Source organism: Brassica napus, chromosome C5 (assembly GCF_020379485.1).
Source record: "Brassica napus cultivar Da-Ae chromosome C5, Da-Ae, whole genome shotgun sequence".
NCBI lineage: Eukaryota > Viridiplantae > Streptophyta > Magnoliopsida > Brassicales > Brassicaceae > Brassica > Brassica napus.
The window spans coordinates 52,827,120-52,845,075 of NC_063448.1; the positions used below are offsets into that span (position 1 = coordinate 52,827,120).

A 17,956-nucleotide genomic window follows, 5' to 3' on the forward strand; every position below is an offset into this window, starting at 1 on the left:
ATCTGTTCTTTTTTTAATGGTGGTTTTTCTCCACTGATGATTCGTCCTCGAGGTGTAACTTTGATCACGGCTAACCAATTTATACCCGAATCTCTCATCCGAGGGTATGGAAGGAAGCTAACTTGGTGGTGGATTCAAAATCACCTCGTTAAGTACACGTAAACTAATTCTAAAGAACTCACAAAGTTTACGTCGTATTTACGAGGAAATAGTGTTTCCTCGTAAAAACCACGTCAATTTACATCATCTTTACGACGAAACTTTTTTGTCGTAACGTTACGAGGAAATAACGATGCTTTTATTTTTCCACGTAATTTCCTCGCAAAATCGACGTATTTTTACGAGGATTGTTTTTCCTCGTTAATTTTCCTCGTTAAACTTGTGTTTTCTTGTAGCGTTGGGTTCCAAGGGATCGATGCATTCTTGCATTATCTATCACCAAATCGCATAAAATATGAAGATGCCCATAAATAATTACTTTTACTAAAAAGCAATAGTTTAACACACACACGTTAGGACCATGTCAATCACATCCACTTATAATATAAGATTCAATCAAAAACTCGATCTGGATCTATATAGTATAAAATGATGATTAACGATGCCTTAATGGCATATAAAAAATATTCCAGTAAATCGATGCATTCTTGTATTTCTTTATCTTCAGATCGCACAAAATGAAGCTTGGAATATGAGTGTGAAGATGCGGTTGAGAACAGGTTGATTAGTCGCCGATAAATAATTACTTTTACTAAACAACAGTAGTTTTAAACACACACACGATAGGAGATCATGTCGATCACGTCCATTTATTAATTCAGATTTAATCAAAACTCGATCTGAATCTATATAAAGTACAAAACATGATTAAAACGAGGCCTGCGTGGCATATTAATTAAAAACATAAAATGAGAGATCAATCAGTGAGTTAAAAAATACTATATAAGGAATCCCACTTCTGTGTAAAAGAACCATCCTAAACTTCATTTCTTGAAGAAAAAACAACTAAAACAAAAAATGGCTTTGCAAAAGTTTCCTCTCATGGGGCTGCTTATGCTCCTAACAATCTTTGTCTCTCCGGCGACAGCTGATGGGCCTGTTTGCCCTCCATCGACCAAACTTAGCCGGGCAAGTTTCCCTGAAGGTTTCTTATTTGGCACGGCTACTGCAGCATATCAGGTGCAGTATAGGTTTCCGTGAACATTTCTTAACATGTTCATAAGTTATCATTTACAAAATATGTTTTCCATAAAGCATTTACACCTAAATAATATGTTATAATTCATCTAGTAAATGTAGATCAGCATTTCTCATTGTCAAAAAGTTATAAAACTTTGTTTTACAAAATTTGTAGAATATAATACAATATTAAGCAGCATAATATACTATATACTATATGTGAATACTGGTGTTTCATGTACCAGACTATTTGAAACAACTTTCCGTTAAATAAAAATTGATAACTTTAGTATAATATATAACACTATCACCTACCCGAAGATAATTGGGTTCACCTTGTATTGTTTAATAGGAGTAGTTTTTTCGGCATATTCTTACAAGGTATCAATTAATATTTGGGTTGTATCATACTGTTTACATATAATTAGTGGAAAATGTACATCCCATACTCTTATGTATCATTTTCTCAACCCATCTACTCTTCGCCATGTCATTGGATAGGTTGAAGGTGCAGTGAATGAAACTTGTCGTGGACCGGCCTTATGGGATATCTACTGTAAGAGATATCCAGGTTAGTGCCTCTTCAATTCCTTTTCTTATCTCGTCTGTACTTTAAGTATTGATCTGAATAATTTTAATTTTAAATTACAGAAAAATGCAAAAACGATAATGGCGATGTGGCCGTTGATTTCTTCCATCGTTATAAGGTATATATTTGTATACTTAAAAGAAATTATATACAAAGTCTATCTAGTAAATATTATTATATTGGTTAGTACATCATTGTTGTAATAATAGATGTTGAAAATTTATCCTCTTCAAATGAATGTACGTAGGAAGATATTCAGCTAATGAAGAACCTAAACACCGATGCCTTCAGACTCTCTATCGCGTGGACAAGAATATTTCCTCGTGAGTATATGTGCTTCTGACCACTAATTTAATTGAGTCCTAATTATCGAATTTGGTTTGCATATATAATATGATTGTTAGAAAATATTAATGGACAAAAAAATGTTTAATCAGATGGGAGAAAGGAGAAAGGTGTAAGTCAAGCTGGTGTGCAGTTCTACCACGACGTCATCGATGAGCTCCTAAGAAATGGTTAATTTAATATTTAGAACATAGTATCTTTTTATTGATGAAATTTTTAAGCATATATATACATAGAATTCAATTCGCAAGACAGTCAGTTACCTTCGTAATTATTCTCTAACAAATATATATATTTTTTATGTAATATAGGTATAGTTCCGTTTGTGACTGTTTTTCACTGGGACACTCCACAAGATTTAGAAGACGAATATGGCGGCTTTTTAAGTGAGAGGATTGTGTAAGTTGTTTTTTTTGTACAACGAATATTAATATATATTTGTGGAAACGTGATAAACTCAATAGCTCAATATAAAAAAAATGCAGGAAAGACTTCCGGGAGTATGCAGATTTTGTTTTCCAAGAATATGGTGATAAAGTGAAACATTGGATCACTTTCAACGAGCCATGGGTTTTCGCTCACGCCGGTTATGACGTAGGCAAGAAGGCACCAGGACGTTGTTCTGACTACGTAGATCGTACGTGCAAAGGGGGACGATCCGGATACGAGGTTTACCTAGTCAGTCATAACCTTCTTAACGCTCACGCAGAAGCCTTTGAAGCTTTCACACAATGTGAAAAGGTAATTAAATTATGAATATAAATTGTAGGGATTAATTTCAAACTTGTTTTACCATCGTTGCCTTTAAGATATAAACTATTTTCTTTTTCTATTATGGCGACAGTGTAAAGGTGGAAAGGTCGGACTCGCACACAGTCCAGCTTGGTTCGAACCACATGACTTTCAGGATTCACAAGATGGTGCATCCATAGGCCGTGCACTTGACTTTATGTTGGGATGGTAAGCAGTTGATGGTTTTGTAAATAATGGGTGCTTATAAATATATTATTTTATTTTTTTATTTAATGAAGTTTTGTTATTTCTTGAATGATATGATCTCTTATAGGCATTTGGATACTACTATGTATGGGGACTATCCACAGATCATGAAAGATATTGTTGGACACAGATTGCCCCAGTTTACTACTGCGCAGAAAGCAAAACTGAAAAACTCTGCCCATTTCGTTGGCCTCAACTACTACACGTCCACATTTGCAAACCATGTCGAGAATCCAGATCATTCTAAGCCAAGATGGAAGCAAGATTCTCTTATTTCCTGGGAACGTAAGCTTTTATTTCTCTCCTTAACGTAAACAAATAGGTTTGTGTTTGGTATTGATAAGAATTGATCTTCTTTTCAGCCAAGAATTCAGACAAATTCACCATTGGTAGCACGGTAAGGATTTCAATAACTAAAACTAAAAGTTGGATAAATCTTGTATTTGCGTCTATAACGTTATGCTTTCACCTTTTGTCGTATTTCAGCCTTCCACCGGTAAGCTACCAGTTTATGCGAGAGGCTTTAGAAGTCTTTTGAAGTACATCAAGGATAAATATGCAAACCCTGAAATTATGATCATGGAAAATGGTAACTTTACATTCTCTCATATCATCATTGTTAGTTCTCTTTTTTATCTTCATTTGGTTTTCAAAAAAAACAAGTATTAAATAGATTGATCTTTTTAGGATATGGAGAAGACCTTGGGGAAACCGATTCAGTTGCAGTTGGTATTGCTGATCACAACAGAAAATATTATCTTCAGAGGCATCTTTTGAGTATGAATGAAGCTATTTGGTATGTCCTATTTAGTTTGCTTATATGATAAGAGTAACCATTATATCAAGTAATCTAATAAGAACATTCTATGTAAAATATGCAGCATCGACAAAGTAAATGTTACAGGATACTTTATATGGTCATTGTTGGACAACTTCGAGTGGAATGAAGGTTACAAGAGCAGATTCGGACTCTATTACATTGATTTCAAAAATAATCTCACACGTATTGAGAAAGAATCGGGCAAGTATTACAGAGACTTCTTGAGCCAAGGTGTTCGTCCATCTATGATCAAGAGGGATGAGCTTTGATCTATATCTTCTTGAGGATTTGATTTAGTCTCAATGTTTCGATCTCTTCTGTTTCAGTTCTTTTTTAGTTTGTGATTGGCCAAGATTCATGAAGTCTTGGATTGAATAAAAGTGTTTTTCTTTTTTCAATGTCTACACCTGATTTGACAAGATCAAAACGGCTTTGGAACAATGATAAAACTATCCCTTTGGAGAACTTTATATGTCAAGCTACATCTTTAAGAAGACGCTTATAAACAGTGCCATCCGGGTTGAATTTCAACTATGATCTGAATCTCCTCTAGGGTTTTAATCTTAGTATAATACCTAATCAGTATTAATTCTCACACTAAACATGATCATAATTCAAAAGTTTTTTTTTGATCTGACAATGACCATAATTGTTACTACATTGTGTATCATAATTGTTTGAAAATTCTATCTTAATTGATTTTTATTTATCTTGTTTTTATAAAAAAAAAATATTTTCATTGAATTTATAGTTTCGATTCACATTATCAGATTCAGGGCTTATGTAGGCATTAGTTTGGTGCATGTAATATGAAGTTTTGCCGTTTTGGATCATCCATATGTTCGTGGATAAGCATATGCATGTTGGTCATTGATATCTTGCATATTCACATTGTTTTATCCATTTATTCATGTGCATTTTCATCATATAGATTAGGATTAAGCCATGTCTAGGTTGCATTTTGCATACATATGTCTCCATTAGGTATTGGAGTACCACATGGAGTTCCTGGAGACATTTGGGTACATTTGGAGCTCAAGGGAGGTGATTAGAGGTGATTAGAGTGATCATTGGACGAGCAATGCATGGGAGCGACCTACCGGAGCGACGCCATGAACTCGCTCGCCATCTACGCTTCGGAGCGACCTCCTAGAGCGACAAGGCGAAGTCGCTCCAGCTCCTAGAGCGACCTCACCGCAGCGACACCCAGAGGTCGCTCGGGTTGTGTCGATTTGAGAGCGACGAACAAGCCGGGAGCGACCTCCTAGAGCGACACCCTAAGGTCGCTCGCGTCTATGGTTTCTGAGCAAGCCGGGAGCGACGTCTTCGGAGCGACACAGCCAGGTCGCTCGCGAGGAAACGACCCGGGAGCGACCTCTCGCAGCGACGTGCCGAGGTCGCTCCACGTCTATTTGTTTGGCCGAATTCATGTTTTCTCAAGGGCCTTTTTGGTCATTTCATTATGCACGTTTTTATTTTCTAAACCTATGTTTTTTACTCTGGAAGCCACCACCAGGCAGACCATCTTTGGATCTATTGAGAAATACACAAAAACTCTCTTGAGAAGTTCATCTCTTGGATTTTGATTGTTATGTTCTTGTGTTCTTGTTGATTTCTTATCTATTTCTCTACATGATTAATCTGAAATCCAATATGGGTTTAAGAGGAATCATGGAGATTAGTGAGTAATCACCTTTTGAATTCATGGGTTAGGGAGATTAAGGGTGATTAGGTTAGTTCTAGGATGTTTTAGTGTAGATCATTCTTGTTCCTTGCTAGTAGAGTATTCTTAATGCATCTTCTGAGTTGGCCACTCAAAAGTTGATCAATAGGCATTTCCCACCCGAAAGGTGTTTGATGAAATGCCTGAGACAACTCTCCTAGGCTTTTAGTATACTTTGCCAAAGACATTTGTTGTTAAAGATGCTAAGATAGCTAATAGACTTGTTAGTAATGATTGCTTTCATATTATTCAACCAAAGACATTTGATGTTTGAGATATGTTAGCAAATGAGCATTCATCTAGACATAGAGCTTGCTTAGAATTGTGTCTAGGCTTAAGGTTGATAGTTTGATTGATCATTTGCCATCCTTAGTTCGATACTTGATCACCCAAGGTCTAATCCCTATGCCCATGAGTTCTCTTTTCCCTTAGTCAAGAAAGTATCATTCTGTTATTGCTTTCTAGTTTTAGTCATAGGTTAAAACTCATCTAAATCACTGGTTGCACTTAGATTAAGTGAGTACTTGCATTCTCAGTGCTTTGATATCCCTCAGAACTGGTTCGACAATCACTATACTACAACATTTGTCTTAGGAGCCTTGAAAACTCTTAACATCAAATTGGCGCCGTTGCCAAATTCTGAGTAGATTTAAACATTGAGATTTAGTCACTTGCTTGAGACTAAGTCATTTTAATTTTGTTTTGTTACTGATTCTTCTTCTTCACCTACCTTTCACTTTCAGGTGTATGAACTTGAGGAGCAGGGGTCCATCAAACCTAGTTCCAATAGTAGCAGACATCAGAGCTTTTGAGAGGGAGTGTGCTAGAGCTAGAAGAGAAGAAGAACACCAGGCCCACTTGGATATTGATATGGCAGAACACCAACCGCGGGCAGCTCGACCCATTGGCACTTACGACCGCCCCAACATACATGGTCACAGATTCGGAATCCGAGCACCAGCTGTGGCAGCCAACAACTTTGAGGTCAAGTCAGGACTCCTCAACGTGATCGAGAACAACAAGTATCATGGCTTGGCTCTGGAGGACCCATTTGATCACTTGGATAGGTTCGACAGCTACTGTGGGTTGTCAAAAACCAATGGTGTGTCCGAAGATGCCTTAAAGCTCAAGCTATTCCCTTTCTCTTTGGGGGATAAGGCACGTCAGTGGGAGAAGTCTCTACCCAGCCACTCTATCACCACTTGGGATGAGTGCAAGAGAGCATTCTTGGAGAAATTCTTCTCATCCTCAAGAACTGCTAAGCTGAGAAATGAGATCTCCAGTTTCCAACAGAAGAACTTGGAAGGATTCAGTGAAGCCTGGGAGAGATTCAAGGGCTACCAAGCTCAATGCCCACACCATGGTTTCTCTAAGGAGAGCTTGCTGAGCACATTCTACCGTGGTGCTCTTCCTAAGTACAGGGCCAGACTGGATACAGCTAGCAATGGGTTCTTCTTGGGGAGAACTGAGGAAGATGCAGAGGAGCTGGTTGACAACATGGTAAAGAGTGATGCAGTCTACAGTGGAGACCACGACAGAAGCAGTCGAACAGATGATAAGCAGACGAGGAAGGAGTTGAAAGCTCTACAGGATAAGATAGACATCCTCCTTGCTGATAAAGCCACACAAGAGCAGCTGCACTTTGTTGGTAACCCAAGCCAAGATACACCACCTGTTGTCCATGAGGTTGAGGGTTTGGAAGGTCAGGAAGACCTGTGTTTCATCAACAACAATGGTAGCTGGTACAAAAAAGAGCCCAACTTTCAGTACAACAACTACCAACAGAAATCCTACCCCAACAACCAACAGAGTGGTTATCCGCCTCGAAACAACCAGCAAGGCAGCTATCAACCTCATCAAAACCCCTCATCTGGTTCCTCTGCTCCTCAAGAGAGCAGCACTGACACCCTGCTGAAACAAATCTTGGAGTCTCAGACTAGAAGTGAGAAGCATGTTGGATATGAGTTGAAAAACCTTCATTCCAAGATTGATGGAAGCTACAATGAGCTCAACAACAAGTTCTCACATCTTGCTTCTACAGTCAAGAATTTAGAGAATCAGTTTGCTTCCATGAACACTCACCAGACTCGCCAGCAAGGATCTCTACCTGGAAAATCTGACCAAAACCCCAAGGAGGCCAAAGCTATCACCCTTAGGGATGCTGAGAAACTAGGTGAAGAGGTGGCCATCAACTTAGATGATGAAGTGGTGATTGTTGATGAGAAAATCAATGATGAAATCTTGGAGAAGATTGTGGAAGCCAAGGGTAAAGGAAAGGTTGGGGGAGCGAAGAAAACAGTGAAAGATGGTGAAGTTCTTGCTCCAGCAACTGAGAACTCTTTTGTTCCTCCTCCCTATGAACCCAAACTACCATTCCCTGGTAGATTCAAGAGGCAGCTGCTAGAGAAGTACAAGGCTTTGTTTGACAAGCAAATGAGTGAAGCTCAGGTTGCAATGCCCATCATCGATGCTTTCATGTTGATTCCTCAATACAACAAGTTCCTAAAAGATGTTGTAGCTGCAAAGAAGAAGGAAATGGAAAGCATGATGATTCTTACCCATGAGTGCAGTGCCATCATCCAAAGGCTTGATGTTCCAGAGAAGTTAGAGGATCCAGGATGCTTCACACTACCTTGTGCTCTTGGACCTATGGTATTTGAGAAATGTCTCTGCGATTTGGGAGCTAGTGTCAGCGTGATGCCTTTGTCTGTTGCAAAGAAGCTTGGATTCACTCAGTACAAGAAGTGTAGACTCTCTCTGGTGTTAGCTGATCGTTCAGTGAAGTACCCTGTGGGCATCTTAGAGGACCTACCTGTGAAGATTGGAAGGTATGAGATACCTACAGATTTTGTGGTGCTTGAGATGGGTGAGGAGGCTCAGGACCCATTGATTCTTGGAAGGCCATTCTTAGCTACAGCAGGAGCAATTGTTAAGGTGAAAGCGGGCACGATTGATCTCCATTTGGGTAAAGGGCATGTTCTCCACTTTGACATCAAGGAGAAAATGAAGAAACCAACTGTGTTCGGGCAAGCCTTCTACATTGAAGAGATGGGCACTCTTACTGATGAGCACCTTGAAGAGTTACCACCTGAGGACGACGAGGAGGGAGCATCTCCCTCTACTCATTCTCCATAGAAGGTAACACACTACTTTCCCTTGTATATACCATTTCGTTTTTGCATATTAGTTTTCTTTTTTTGGGTATCTCTCTCTCCTTGACAACACAGAGACTGTGTTATTTAAGTTTGGGGGAGGTACCAAGTATTTGATCACGTTTGCTTTGATGATTTGAGTCTCATGCATTGCATTATACATATATATTTGCATAAAAAAAAAATTCATTTAGTTTGCATCTTTGGCATTTCTAGGAGAGTCTAGAGCATATAGGTTGCATTTACTTGCATTGGGAGCAATGATTTTAAATGCCTTGTAAAGAACACTACGTTGCACCTGAGTAGCTTTTGCACCTCTCAAAAAGACTTGTATGTTTCGAGCCTTGAAAACTCTTCCTGAAACTTGTTGATTGCTGAAACTCAGTCTTTGAAGCCAACTACAACCTTATTTGAACTAAACGAACTTAATGCTTCTTGCTCATGGTCCCTTGTGTACTGAGTCATGGCTATACACACCTGAGTTGTCACATCCTTTATGCCAATCTTATTCTGACAAACTCTAGTGGTAGACCACTCCCAAAACCTTTCCCTCCTTTTAAGCTTTCATTGTTTGATGAGTGAGGCCTTCTTCGGAAAGTCTTACATGTGCATAATGTTGAGAGTATCGGGAACGACAATGCTTGATCTTCATTCTTGCTAGATTGGGCACTCTATTGTCTAGCTATAGGTGGGGGGTGAGAGTTGTGATTATGATTTGGGAGCAATGAAAAAGGAAAATAAATGACTCTTTGTGTTTAAGTGAATTGTCTTATTGGGATAAGTAGAAAAACCTCTAGCTCAAGTTATGAAAAGTCTTGGCCCCCATCTAAAAAAAAAAAAAAAAAAAAAAAAAAAAAAAAAAAAAAAATGAAAAGAAAAGAAAAAGAAAGAAAAAGGGGGCTAGCAAAGTTGTTAGGAGCTAAGTAATGTTTTGAGGTTGTGAAAAATCCCTTGTAGATTTCAAAGAGAAAGAGTTAATGTTCTTAGAATCTTTTGGTGAGAGATGTGAGTTGGATTTGACATTTGGGAATGATTGTGTAATTGTATGTTTGGGAAAAGGGTAGAACAATGGAGATTGAGCATTGTATGCATGAGTTGATCCCTTTCTTAGATATATTATGTGCAATGTCAAGGCTACTTGTTTTGAGAGTGAACCACCTTTAAAATCATATATTTTGAACCTCTTGACTCACTTGAATAAAAGCCTTCCCTTACCCAACCAAATGACTTGGACCAATTGACCATTTGCAAAAATTCACTTGATGCTATGCTTAATGAACTTGAGAGTTGGCTGATTTGCATGTGTGAATGCATGATGATGAGTGTAGGGATGGAAAGAGTTCAGATAGGCCTAGAGAAGCTAGAGTATAATAAGAGAGGGTGTACTAATGCTGAATTTAAATGTTGATTTGAGTGCTTTGTGTGTTTCTTTTGGCTATGAGCTCCCACCTTCAAACCTCTCTCCCTATGAGTTCTAGAAAGTTCACTTGAGGACAAGTAAAAGAATAAGTTTGGGGGAGTTGATATCTTGCATATTCACATTGTTTTATCCATTTATTCATGTGCATTTTCATCATATAGATTAGGATTAAGCCATGTCTAGGTTGCATTTTGCATACATATGTCTCCATTAGGTATTGGAGTACCACATGGAGTTCCTGGAGACATTTGGGTACATTTGGAGCTCAAGGGAGGTGATTAGAGGTGATTAGAGTGATCATTGGACGAGCAATGCATGGGAGCGACCTACCGGAGCGACGCCATGAACTCGCTCGCCATCTACGCTTCGGAGCGACCTCCTAGAGCGACAAGGCGAAGTCGCTCCAGCTCCTAGAGCGACCTCACCGCAGCGACACCCAGAGGTCGCTCGGGTTGTGTCATTTGAGAGCGACGAACAAGCCGGGAGCGACCTCCTAGAGCGACACCCTAAGGTCGCTCGCGTCTATGGTTTCTGAGCAAGCCGGGAGCGACGTCTTCGGAGCGACACAGCCAGGTCGCTCGCGAGGAAACGACCCGGGAGCGACCTCTCGCAGCGACGTGCCGAGGTCGCTCCACGTCTATTTGTTTGGCGAATTCATGTTTTCTCAAGGGCCTTTTTGGTCATTTCATTATGCACGTTTTTATTTTCTAAACCTATGTTTTTTACTCTGGAAGCCACCACCAGGCAGATTATCTTTGGATCTATTGAGAAATACACAAAAACTCTCTTGAGAAGTTCATCTCTTGGATTTTGATTGTTATGTTCTTGTGTTCTTGTTGATTTCTTATCTATTTCTCTACATGATTAATCTGAAATCCAATATGGGTTTAAGAGGAATCATGGAGATTAGTGAGTAATCACCTTTTGAATTCATGGGTTAGGGAGATTAAGGGTGATTAGGTTAGTTCTAGGATGTTTTAGTGTAGATCATTCTTGTTCCTTGCTAGTAGAGTATTCATAATGCATCTTCTGAGTTGGCCACTCAAAAGTTGATCAATAGGCATTTCCCACCCGAAAGGTGTTTGATGAAATGCCTGAGACAACTCTCCTAGGCTTTTAGTATACTTTGCCAAAGACATTTGTTGTTAAAGATGCTAAGATAGCTAATAGACTTGTTAGTAATGATTGCTTTCATATTATTCAACCAAAGACATTTGATGTTTGAGATATGTTAGCAAATGAGCATTCATCTAGACATAGAGCTTGCTTAGAATTGTGTCTAGGCTTAAGGTTGATAGTTTGATTGATCATTTGCCATCCTTAGTTCGATACTTGATCACCCAAGGTCTAATCCCTATGCCCATGAGTTCTCTTTTCCCTTAGTCAAGAAAGTATCATTCTGTTATTGCTTTCTAGTTTTAGTCATAGGTTAAAACCCATCTAAATCACTGGTTGCACTTAGATTAAGTGAGTACTTGCATTCTCAGTGCTTTGATATCCCTCAGAACTGGTTCGACAATCACTATACTACAACATTTGTCTTAGGAGCCTTGAAAACTCTTAATATCAGTCATCGAATAATAATAGAATAACTAGACTTAATATACATCTTGTGGGGATGAAAGTCATACTTAAAGATTTTTTAGCCTAACCAAAATCATTGTCTAGCACTTTGCATCGACTTTGGAATATAGGAATAGCTACCCATAGCAAAAACCAATAAATGAATGAATGAAGAAAATATATCATATGAATAAATCATGTTTGTATTTTTGGATAATACATGTATGAGAAATACAAAAGAAAAATAACTGTTATGGAATTTCAAAGTTGTAAGTCAGCTCATAGTGTTTGTGAGACTTTCTTAACAAAACAAAAAAAAAAATAGAGGCTAGATCCATGTGTGTTAACAAGTGTATGATTTCTTTATGTATGTGTTTATTTTTTTAGTATAATTCACCAAAACGAGCGTCCCACTATAAACACCAGATTTTTTTTTCTTTTTGCTAGTTCATGATAGAAAACGATATGTTTATAAAAAGTACGGTACTTACATCCTAAAAAATAACCGTTATATCTATGATGCAATATGATCCATTGAAAATAAGAGAGGCTTAAAAATGAAGACAGACCCAAACAAATATATTTTATGCTTTTCTAAAATAAAATTCTGTAATGTTTCATGCTCAAATGGAGAAATCCAATGAAACACGCAAACTAAATTATTTTACAATATAAAAAGATGATCCTGTTGACATTAATCGTATTTAAATAACATATAGCTACGTTGATTTTTTCAAAAGCATATTATATATACTATTTAAATATGATATAAAAATAATAAATGTTCGCTACAAAATATTAGTGTTCTTTCTTTTTGAATTATATCATTTTTACCGGAAGCGGGAAGTTTACCAAGAGCGCTTCAAAGTTTTGGTGTTTCTCCATTGCCGGCGATGCGTTGCATTTGCTTCAAACCATGGCGTCGTTCGCCATCTCCCTCGGTTAAATCCACCGTCGTCGACGAACTTGGTAATTTCTCTTTATGCGTTGAATCCTGAAGAACACTATGATCGAAAACCTAACCTTAACCAAGAGCTATTGGCCTAGTGGTAAAGGAACTCCAGCTGGAGTGTCCGTTCTGGGTTCGAGTCGCCTTGGCCACCTTCTCGCTTATAACCGTGCGTGTCCGGATGGAAGGTCTCGTGGGGATTAGCCTGGGCTTACCGCCTGGGATCCCCACGGATATCAAAAAAAAAAAAAAAACCTAACCTTAGTCGTTTTCTCATGCAGATAATAGTAACAAAGACCGCGAGGGAAGCTCTTGTCCGAGATTCCGGGAATTCACTTTGGAAGAGTTGAATGTCGCTACTGACGGATTCTCCGCCGACAACATCGTGTCGGAACACAACGAGAAGGTTCCTAACATCGTCTACGAAGGGACGCTTGACGATGGAAAAAAGATTGCCGTAAAGCGGTTTCAGAAGCTGTCATGGCCTGACGCCTCCGAGTTCGTCGTGCGTCCTTATTTACTGTTTGATTAATTCTTTATCACTTCTGTTTCGATGGTCCTCTATTTATCCGGTGCTTGCTCATTTTATTTGACTTTATTTGTTGCAAGGTAGGATCTAAGATATTGGGGCAATAAAAAATATTATTTTCATGATTTGAGGGCTATGTAAAAGACCTCCAAAATTTTTTGGGGGCCAAGACAATGTTTCATAGGGCTATGCCCGGCTCTGATTGGTTGAGATGTTTTGAATGTGGCGATGTTCAAGGTTCTGTTCTGTTGCACATGGAAACTTTCTTGAATATGGCTTTGTGTTTTTTTTTTTTTCAGGAAGAAGCACAAGAAGTGGGAAAGTGTAGGAGTGAGGATATGGTCAGTTTGATAGGGTGTTGCTCAGAGGGTCAAGAGAGGCTTCTCGTTGCTGATTACATGCCCAATGGAACACTTGCAAAGCATCTATTCCACTGTAAGAGAGAGTCAACTTCTTTTATTAATTACAGTTCTTGATCTCCTTTGGCATTAAGTTTACCATCAGAGTTTGGTTTGTGTCTAAGAAAGTTGTTTGACTGTAAAATGTATTTTTGCAGGGGAGAAACGACCAATGAAATGGAAAATGAGGTTGAAGGTTGCGTTACATACAGCGAAAGCCTTGGAGTATTGTAATGATATGGGACTGGATTTGTACCATGATCTCAACACCTACAGAATATTGTTCGATAAGGTTAAGAAATTTTTTTTTATCTCTCTGGGTTTGATAACTGTAACCGTCTTCATAATTATTCACCTTTCAAGTTGTGGGACAGGTTGGTAACCCTAGGCTGTCATGTTTCGGTCTCATGAAGTGTATCAGAGAGGGGAAGAGCTACAGTACAAACTTGGTATTTGCTCCTCCTGAATATTTGCGTCTAGGTACTCTGGTACCGGAGAGTAGCATATTCAGCTTTGGGACCTTGTTACTGGATCTTATGAGTGGCAAACATATTCCACCAAATCATGTAAGTCTCTCCTGACACAGTAGACAATTAATATCTATGTTGGTCCCTCAAGGTGTCAATCTTTAAAAGTGAAACCCAACCGAAAGTTTCTCCTTTGAGATACATACAATTAAATACTAATATATATATATATATGTATATATTTTGAGAATCTCGTGTCGAGAACTCTCCATTGGGGCTGCTCTGAGGCATCATATATGTAACTTGAGCAGTTTCTTATCTATGTCACTCCAGGCACTTGATCTCTTCCGTGGCAAAAACTACTTGGTGCTAATGGATTCTGCTCTAGACGGTCAGTTCTCTGATGAAGACAGGGCAGAACTAATCCACCTTGCATCCCGCTGTTTTCGGCGTGAACCAGACGAGAGACCAAGCATAAAGTTTCTTATGTCTGCTCTTTCAAGACTTGAGAAACGAGCTGAGTTATGGCCAAAACTCAAAGAAGAAAACATCCCTGTAAGTCATGAGGCCACATTAATTCTTCCAAGGTTGATAAGCTTTTTTTTTCATTCATGGGGCTTAATAATGACAGGATCCATCATACACTAAACCTGCAACAAATCAGCCATTGCGCTTGACCCCTCTTGGAGAAGCATGCTCAAGAGTGGATCTAAGTGGCATACACGAACTTCTCGAGAAACTTGGATATGGAGAGGACGATGTGTCAGTCACAAATGAGGTATATACATGTTTGTGAGAAACATAAACTCTTAGATACCACTCAATACCTCATTCTGAGGATGTCAATGCAGTTCTCATTCCAAATGTGGACGGGTGATCTGCAAGAGAATACTGATTACAAAAAGCATGGAGATGCTGCATTTCGTGCTAAGGATTTTGAGACTGCTATTGAATTCTACACAGAGGTATCATATACTCCACCCGTTTCAGTTTAATTGGAGTAAAATTTTTGTTTTAAAATAAATGTCGTTTTAAAAAAAAATTAATGCAAAATTTATTAACAGTATTCTCCAGTTTATTTTTTAATTGGTTAAAATATGGTTAGATGTATAGGTAATGATGTTTTTATTTTGGTAATATGCAAAAATAAATGTTTTCTTAATCTGTATGTATAAACTTAAAACAACAATTAAAATGAAACTGAGTGAGTATGAATCAACAAGAAACCTTCTTTCTCCCACACTAAAATATATAATATTTGTAAAGATTGAAATTCTATTATGAACAGTTCATGAGCGGAGCACCAGTGGTATCACCAACAGTATTAATCAGACGGTGTCTATGTTACCTAATGAGCGATATGTTCAGTGAGGCTCTAAGCGAGGCGATGCAAGCTCAGGTTGTGTCGCCAGAGTGTTCAACCGCTCTCTACTTACAAGCGGCTTGTCTCTTAAAGCTTGGGATGGAAGCAAAAGCTAAAGAAGCACTACAACAGGGCTCTGCTCTCGAAGCTGTTTAGAGTTACAACGACAACAAAACCAAGAATTGTACAGCTTCTTCTTCCTCTCCACACGTATTTAGAGATGTCAATACACGCAAAGCATATATAATTGTTTGCTTCTTTACCTATGTTTGAGAGAATCTTGATGTTACCTTCAAATTTGTGTGCTAAAACCTGGTCTTAAATGGATTATGGATTTTTTTTTCTTTCTCCTTGGTGAAACAACCATCATGATATGGTAAACGCAGACGCCATACAAGTCACATAGAAGTTGAAAAGACTCGATTTCGTAACTATCAAACCTATTTCTACGCAATTACATCATAACTTCGATTACAAGTAAACCTCAAACTCTCTGGGATCAAGAGATGAAACAATACAAATAAAGAAATCTGAAGAAGAAAAATCTCAGTTGCTCTTTATCCGTTCGTTAACTTTTATGTCGTGTGGACATTGGTTATGCTCTTTCCTTCTTCAGATCCAAGATAATGATCTTGATGTCCTCTTGAGCCATGAGACCTTAACCGACGAGTTGTTCTTCCATCGACCTCACACTGCTGCTTTCTCTAAACCTATTCTCAACTAAGCGACGCTGCTTATATCCGTTGCTATAGCAGCAAGTTCATAACTCGGAAACGTTGGTGGGTCTAAGTAGTCCACAAACTCTGGACCCAACAATGAGTTTTCTGAAATTTTCCGTTGTTGCTGCATTGCAGAGGAACAAACCGTTCGTTGTAAGCTCCTTCAAGCAATCTTAGCATTGCTGCGTCTTGTTTACATGATTGGAACTTATTTTGGTCTTGTATATATGTAGATAGGAAGACCTTTCCATGTGACTGTAAGCATTAGAAGAACTGAGCTGCGCTAAGGGGCGGAAAAGGAGGATCATTGTTGCCTTCTGGCCTAGAGATGCCTTCTCCGTTTGTTTTGTCTGGGCACTGTTATTCATACATCTTCATGGAAGTTGCCATATGACGATACAAGCGGAGTAGTTACATAGCCACCATCACCCGAAGATAAGTTATTATAGACAAAGTTTTCCACATCGGTAGTTGATGTCTCGAGTTTTAACCCGATTATCTAACTGCAAGTGCACAGTAAAGTACGCAGTAGTAATACGGGATCGAATCCACAGGGACCGATGATCACACGTAGAGTTGCAGACAAGTTAATAGCTACAGCGAATCAAGATATATTTTTGATGGTTTTTGTTTAATTTTCTCTAGTGTCACAAAGCATAAACAAGCATGTAAAAAAAATGATTTAAACGATTTGAAAACTATTTTAAAACAAACGTTGGGCATTGGGAATTCTCAGGGATTTCTTTTTAATCAAGATACAATTAATGGAAGACACAGGGATATATTAAGAACCGTCTAGAACTCAAACACGATATTAGAATTAACCTACTTCCGTAGCGCTAATTCTCTATGTTATAGAAATCTCCACACTAACTTCCGCTGAGTTTCAATTTCTAAACAAGCATTAAGAACAGGTTCAATATGTTCACAAAGCGCAATAACATCAACTTTCGAGGGTTAAGGACACTTTGCTCATCTAAAGTATTTTCGGAAGTTCAAACAATCACTTTCGGTGCATCAAACAATCTGAAATCATGAACTAAGTGATCAATTCAGTTCAAGCAGTAAGAAATCCATTAGATGAAGAACCAAAACGTAATCCCTTAGTCTACACACGTTTTATGGATCAAAACATCAAGAAATCCCCTATGAGAACCCCTAAACCCAACTAGATGACTACTCACACATAACTAAGCAAGAACAACACGATTTTGATGAAGAAAACATGATAAGATTGTATTAAAACAGAGTAAAGGTTCAGAAGATCTTCTCCAAATGGTTTTGAGATGAACTCCTTTACAAATCTTCACAAATCACACCAAAACAAGTACAAAACACTCAAATCTTCTCTCTAGAACTTGTAAATCTCCTCCTTGGTCGCCCCTGGTCTTTTGTGAGTCTCCAAAGTCGAGTTCTCCCGTGAATTATTGAGGGGAGTGGGTAAAAAGGAGTGAAAAGCTCGTTTGTGCGTGTGGAGCCCGTAGAGCCTGAGATCGGTCGATCCACATAGACCGGATCGGTCGATCTGTGGCTGAAACCGTGGATCGGTCGATCCACATGGACTGGATCGGTCGATCTGTGGCTCTGTGCGATCAATACTTCTCGTTCGGTCCATTGTTCGGTCCATCTTGCTTCTGAATAAATCCCGAATGCGTTCTTTTCTTTCAAGCTATCTAGTAACCTGCATATTACACTTAAGAACACCAAAACGCATCAAATAGACCAAAACATTAATTAAAAA

General features: G+C 38.6%; 2 protein-coding genes and 1 non-coding gene across 3 annotated transcripts; 2 read left to right on the plus strand and 1 right to left on the minus strand.

Moving 5' to 3' along the window:
• The first annotated feature begins 963 nt into the window (after positions 1-963).
• LOC106452829 (beta-glucosidase 23-like) lies at positions 964-4,324 on the plus strand. Its single transcript, XM_013895004.3, has 13 exons — positions 964-1,179; positions 1,681-1,750; positions 1,831-1,886; positions 2,016-2,091; positions 2,206-2,283; positions 2,425-2,512; positions 2,599-2,854; positions 2,958-3,073; positions 3,180-3,397; positions 3,475-3,509; positions 3,599-3,701; positions 3,800-3,908; positions 3,994-4,324. Exons 1-13 carry the CDS (start codon positions 1,018-1,020, stop codon positions 4,199-4,201), a joined length of 1,575 nt encoding a protein of 524 aa, XP_013750458.2. The 5' UTR covers positions 964-1,017; the 3' UTR covers positions 4,202-4,324.
• A 2,591-nt stretch (positions 4,325-6,915) lies between these two features.
• LOC125588034 lies at positions 6,916-7,022 on the minus strand. The gene has a single exon (XR_007324430.1). It is a non-coding gene; the product is annotated as a small nucleolar RNA R71 (small nucleolar RNA).
• A 4,823-nt stretch (positions 7,023-11,845) lies between these two features.
• Positions 11,846-15,840, plus strand: LOC106345604 (serine/threonine-protein kinase BSK6-like). The gene is made up of 9 exons (XM_048759326.1): positions 11,846-12,759; positions 13,021-13,244; positions 13,568-13,703; positions 13,825-13,958; positions 14,041-14,232; positions 14,467-14,688; positions 14,765-14,911; positions 14,985-15,098; positions 15,422-15,840. Exons 1-9 carry the CDS (start codon positions 12,684-12,686, stop codon positions 15,650-15,652), a joined length of 1,476 nt encoding a protein of 491 aa, XP_048615283.1. The 5' UTR covers positions 11,846-12,683; the 3' UTR covers positions 15,653-15,840.
• Positions 15,841-17,956: the final 2,116 nt, after the last annotated feature.

What these genes read in the sequence shown, in the direction of transcription:
- LOC106345604 (XM_048759326.1), top strand. Translation starts at nt 12,684, where the DNA reads ATGCGTTGCATTTGCTTCAAACCATGGCGTCGTTCGCCATCTCCCTCG. An exon ending in CACCGTCGTCGACGAACTTG is followed by an intron (nt 12,760 to 13,020) that starts GTAATTTCTCTT and finishes TTTCTCATGCAG; the next exon opens with ATAATAGTAACAAAGACCGC. An exon ending in TGCAAAGCATCTATTCCACT is followed by an intron (nt 13,704 to 13,824) that starts GTAAGAGAGAGT and finishes GTATTTTTGCAG; the next exon opens with GGGAGAAACGACCAATGAAA.
- LOC106452829 (XM_013895004.3), top strand. Translation starts at nt 1,018, where the DNA reads ATGGCTTTGCAAAAGTTTCCTCTCATGGGGCTGCTTATGCTCCTAACA. An exon ending in CGGCTACTGCAGCATATCAG is followed by an intron (nt 1,180 to 1,680) that starts GTGCAGTATAGG and finishes GTCATTGGATAG; the next exon opens with GTTGAAGGTGCAGTGAATGA. An exon ending in CTACTGTAAGAGATATCCAG is followed by an intron (nt 1,751 to 1,830) that starts GTTAGTGCCTCT and finishes TTTAAATTACAG; the next exon opens with AAAAATGCAAAAACGATAAT.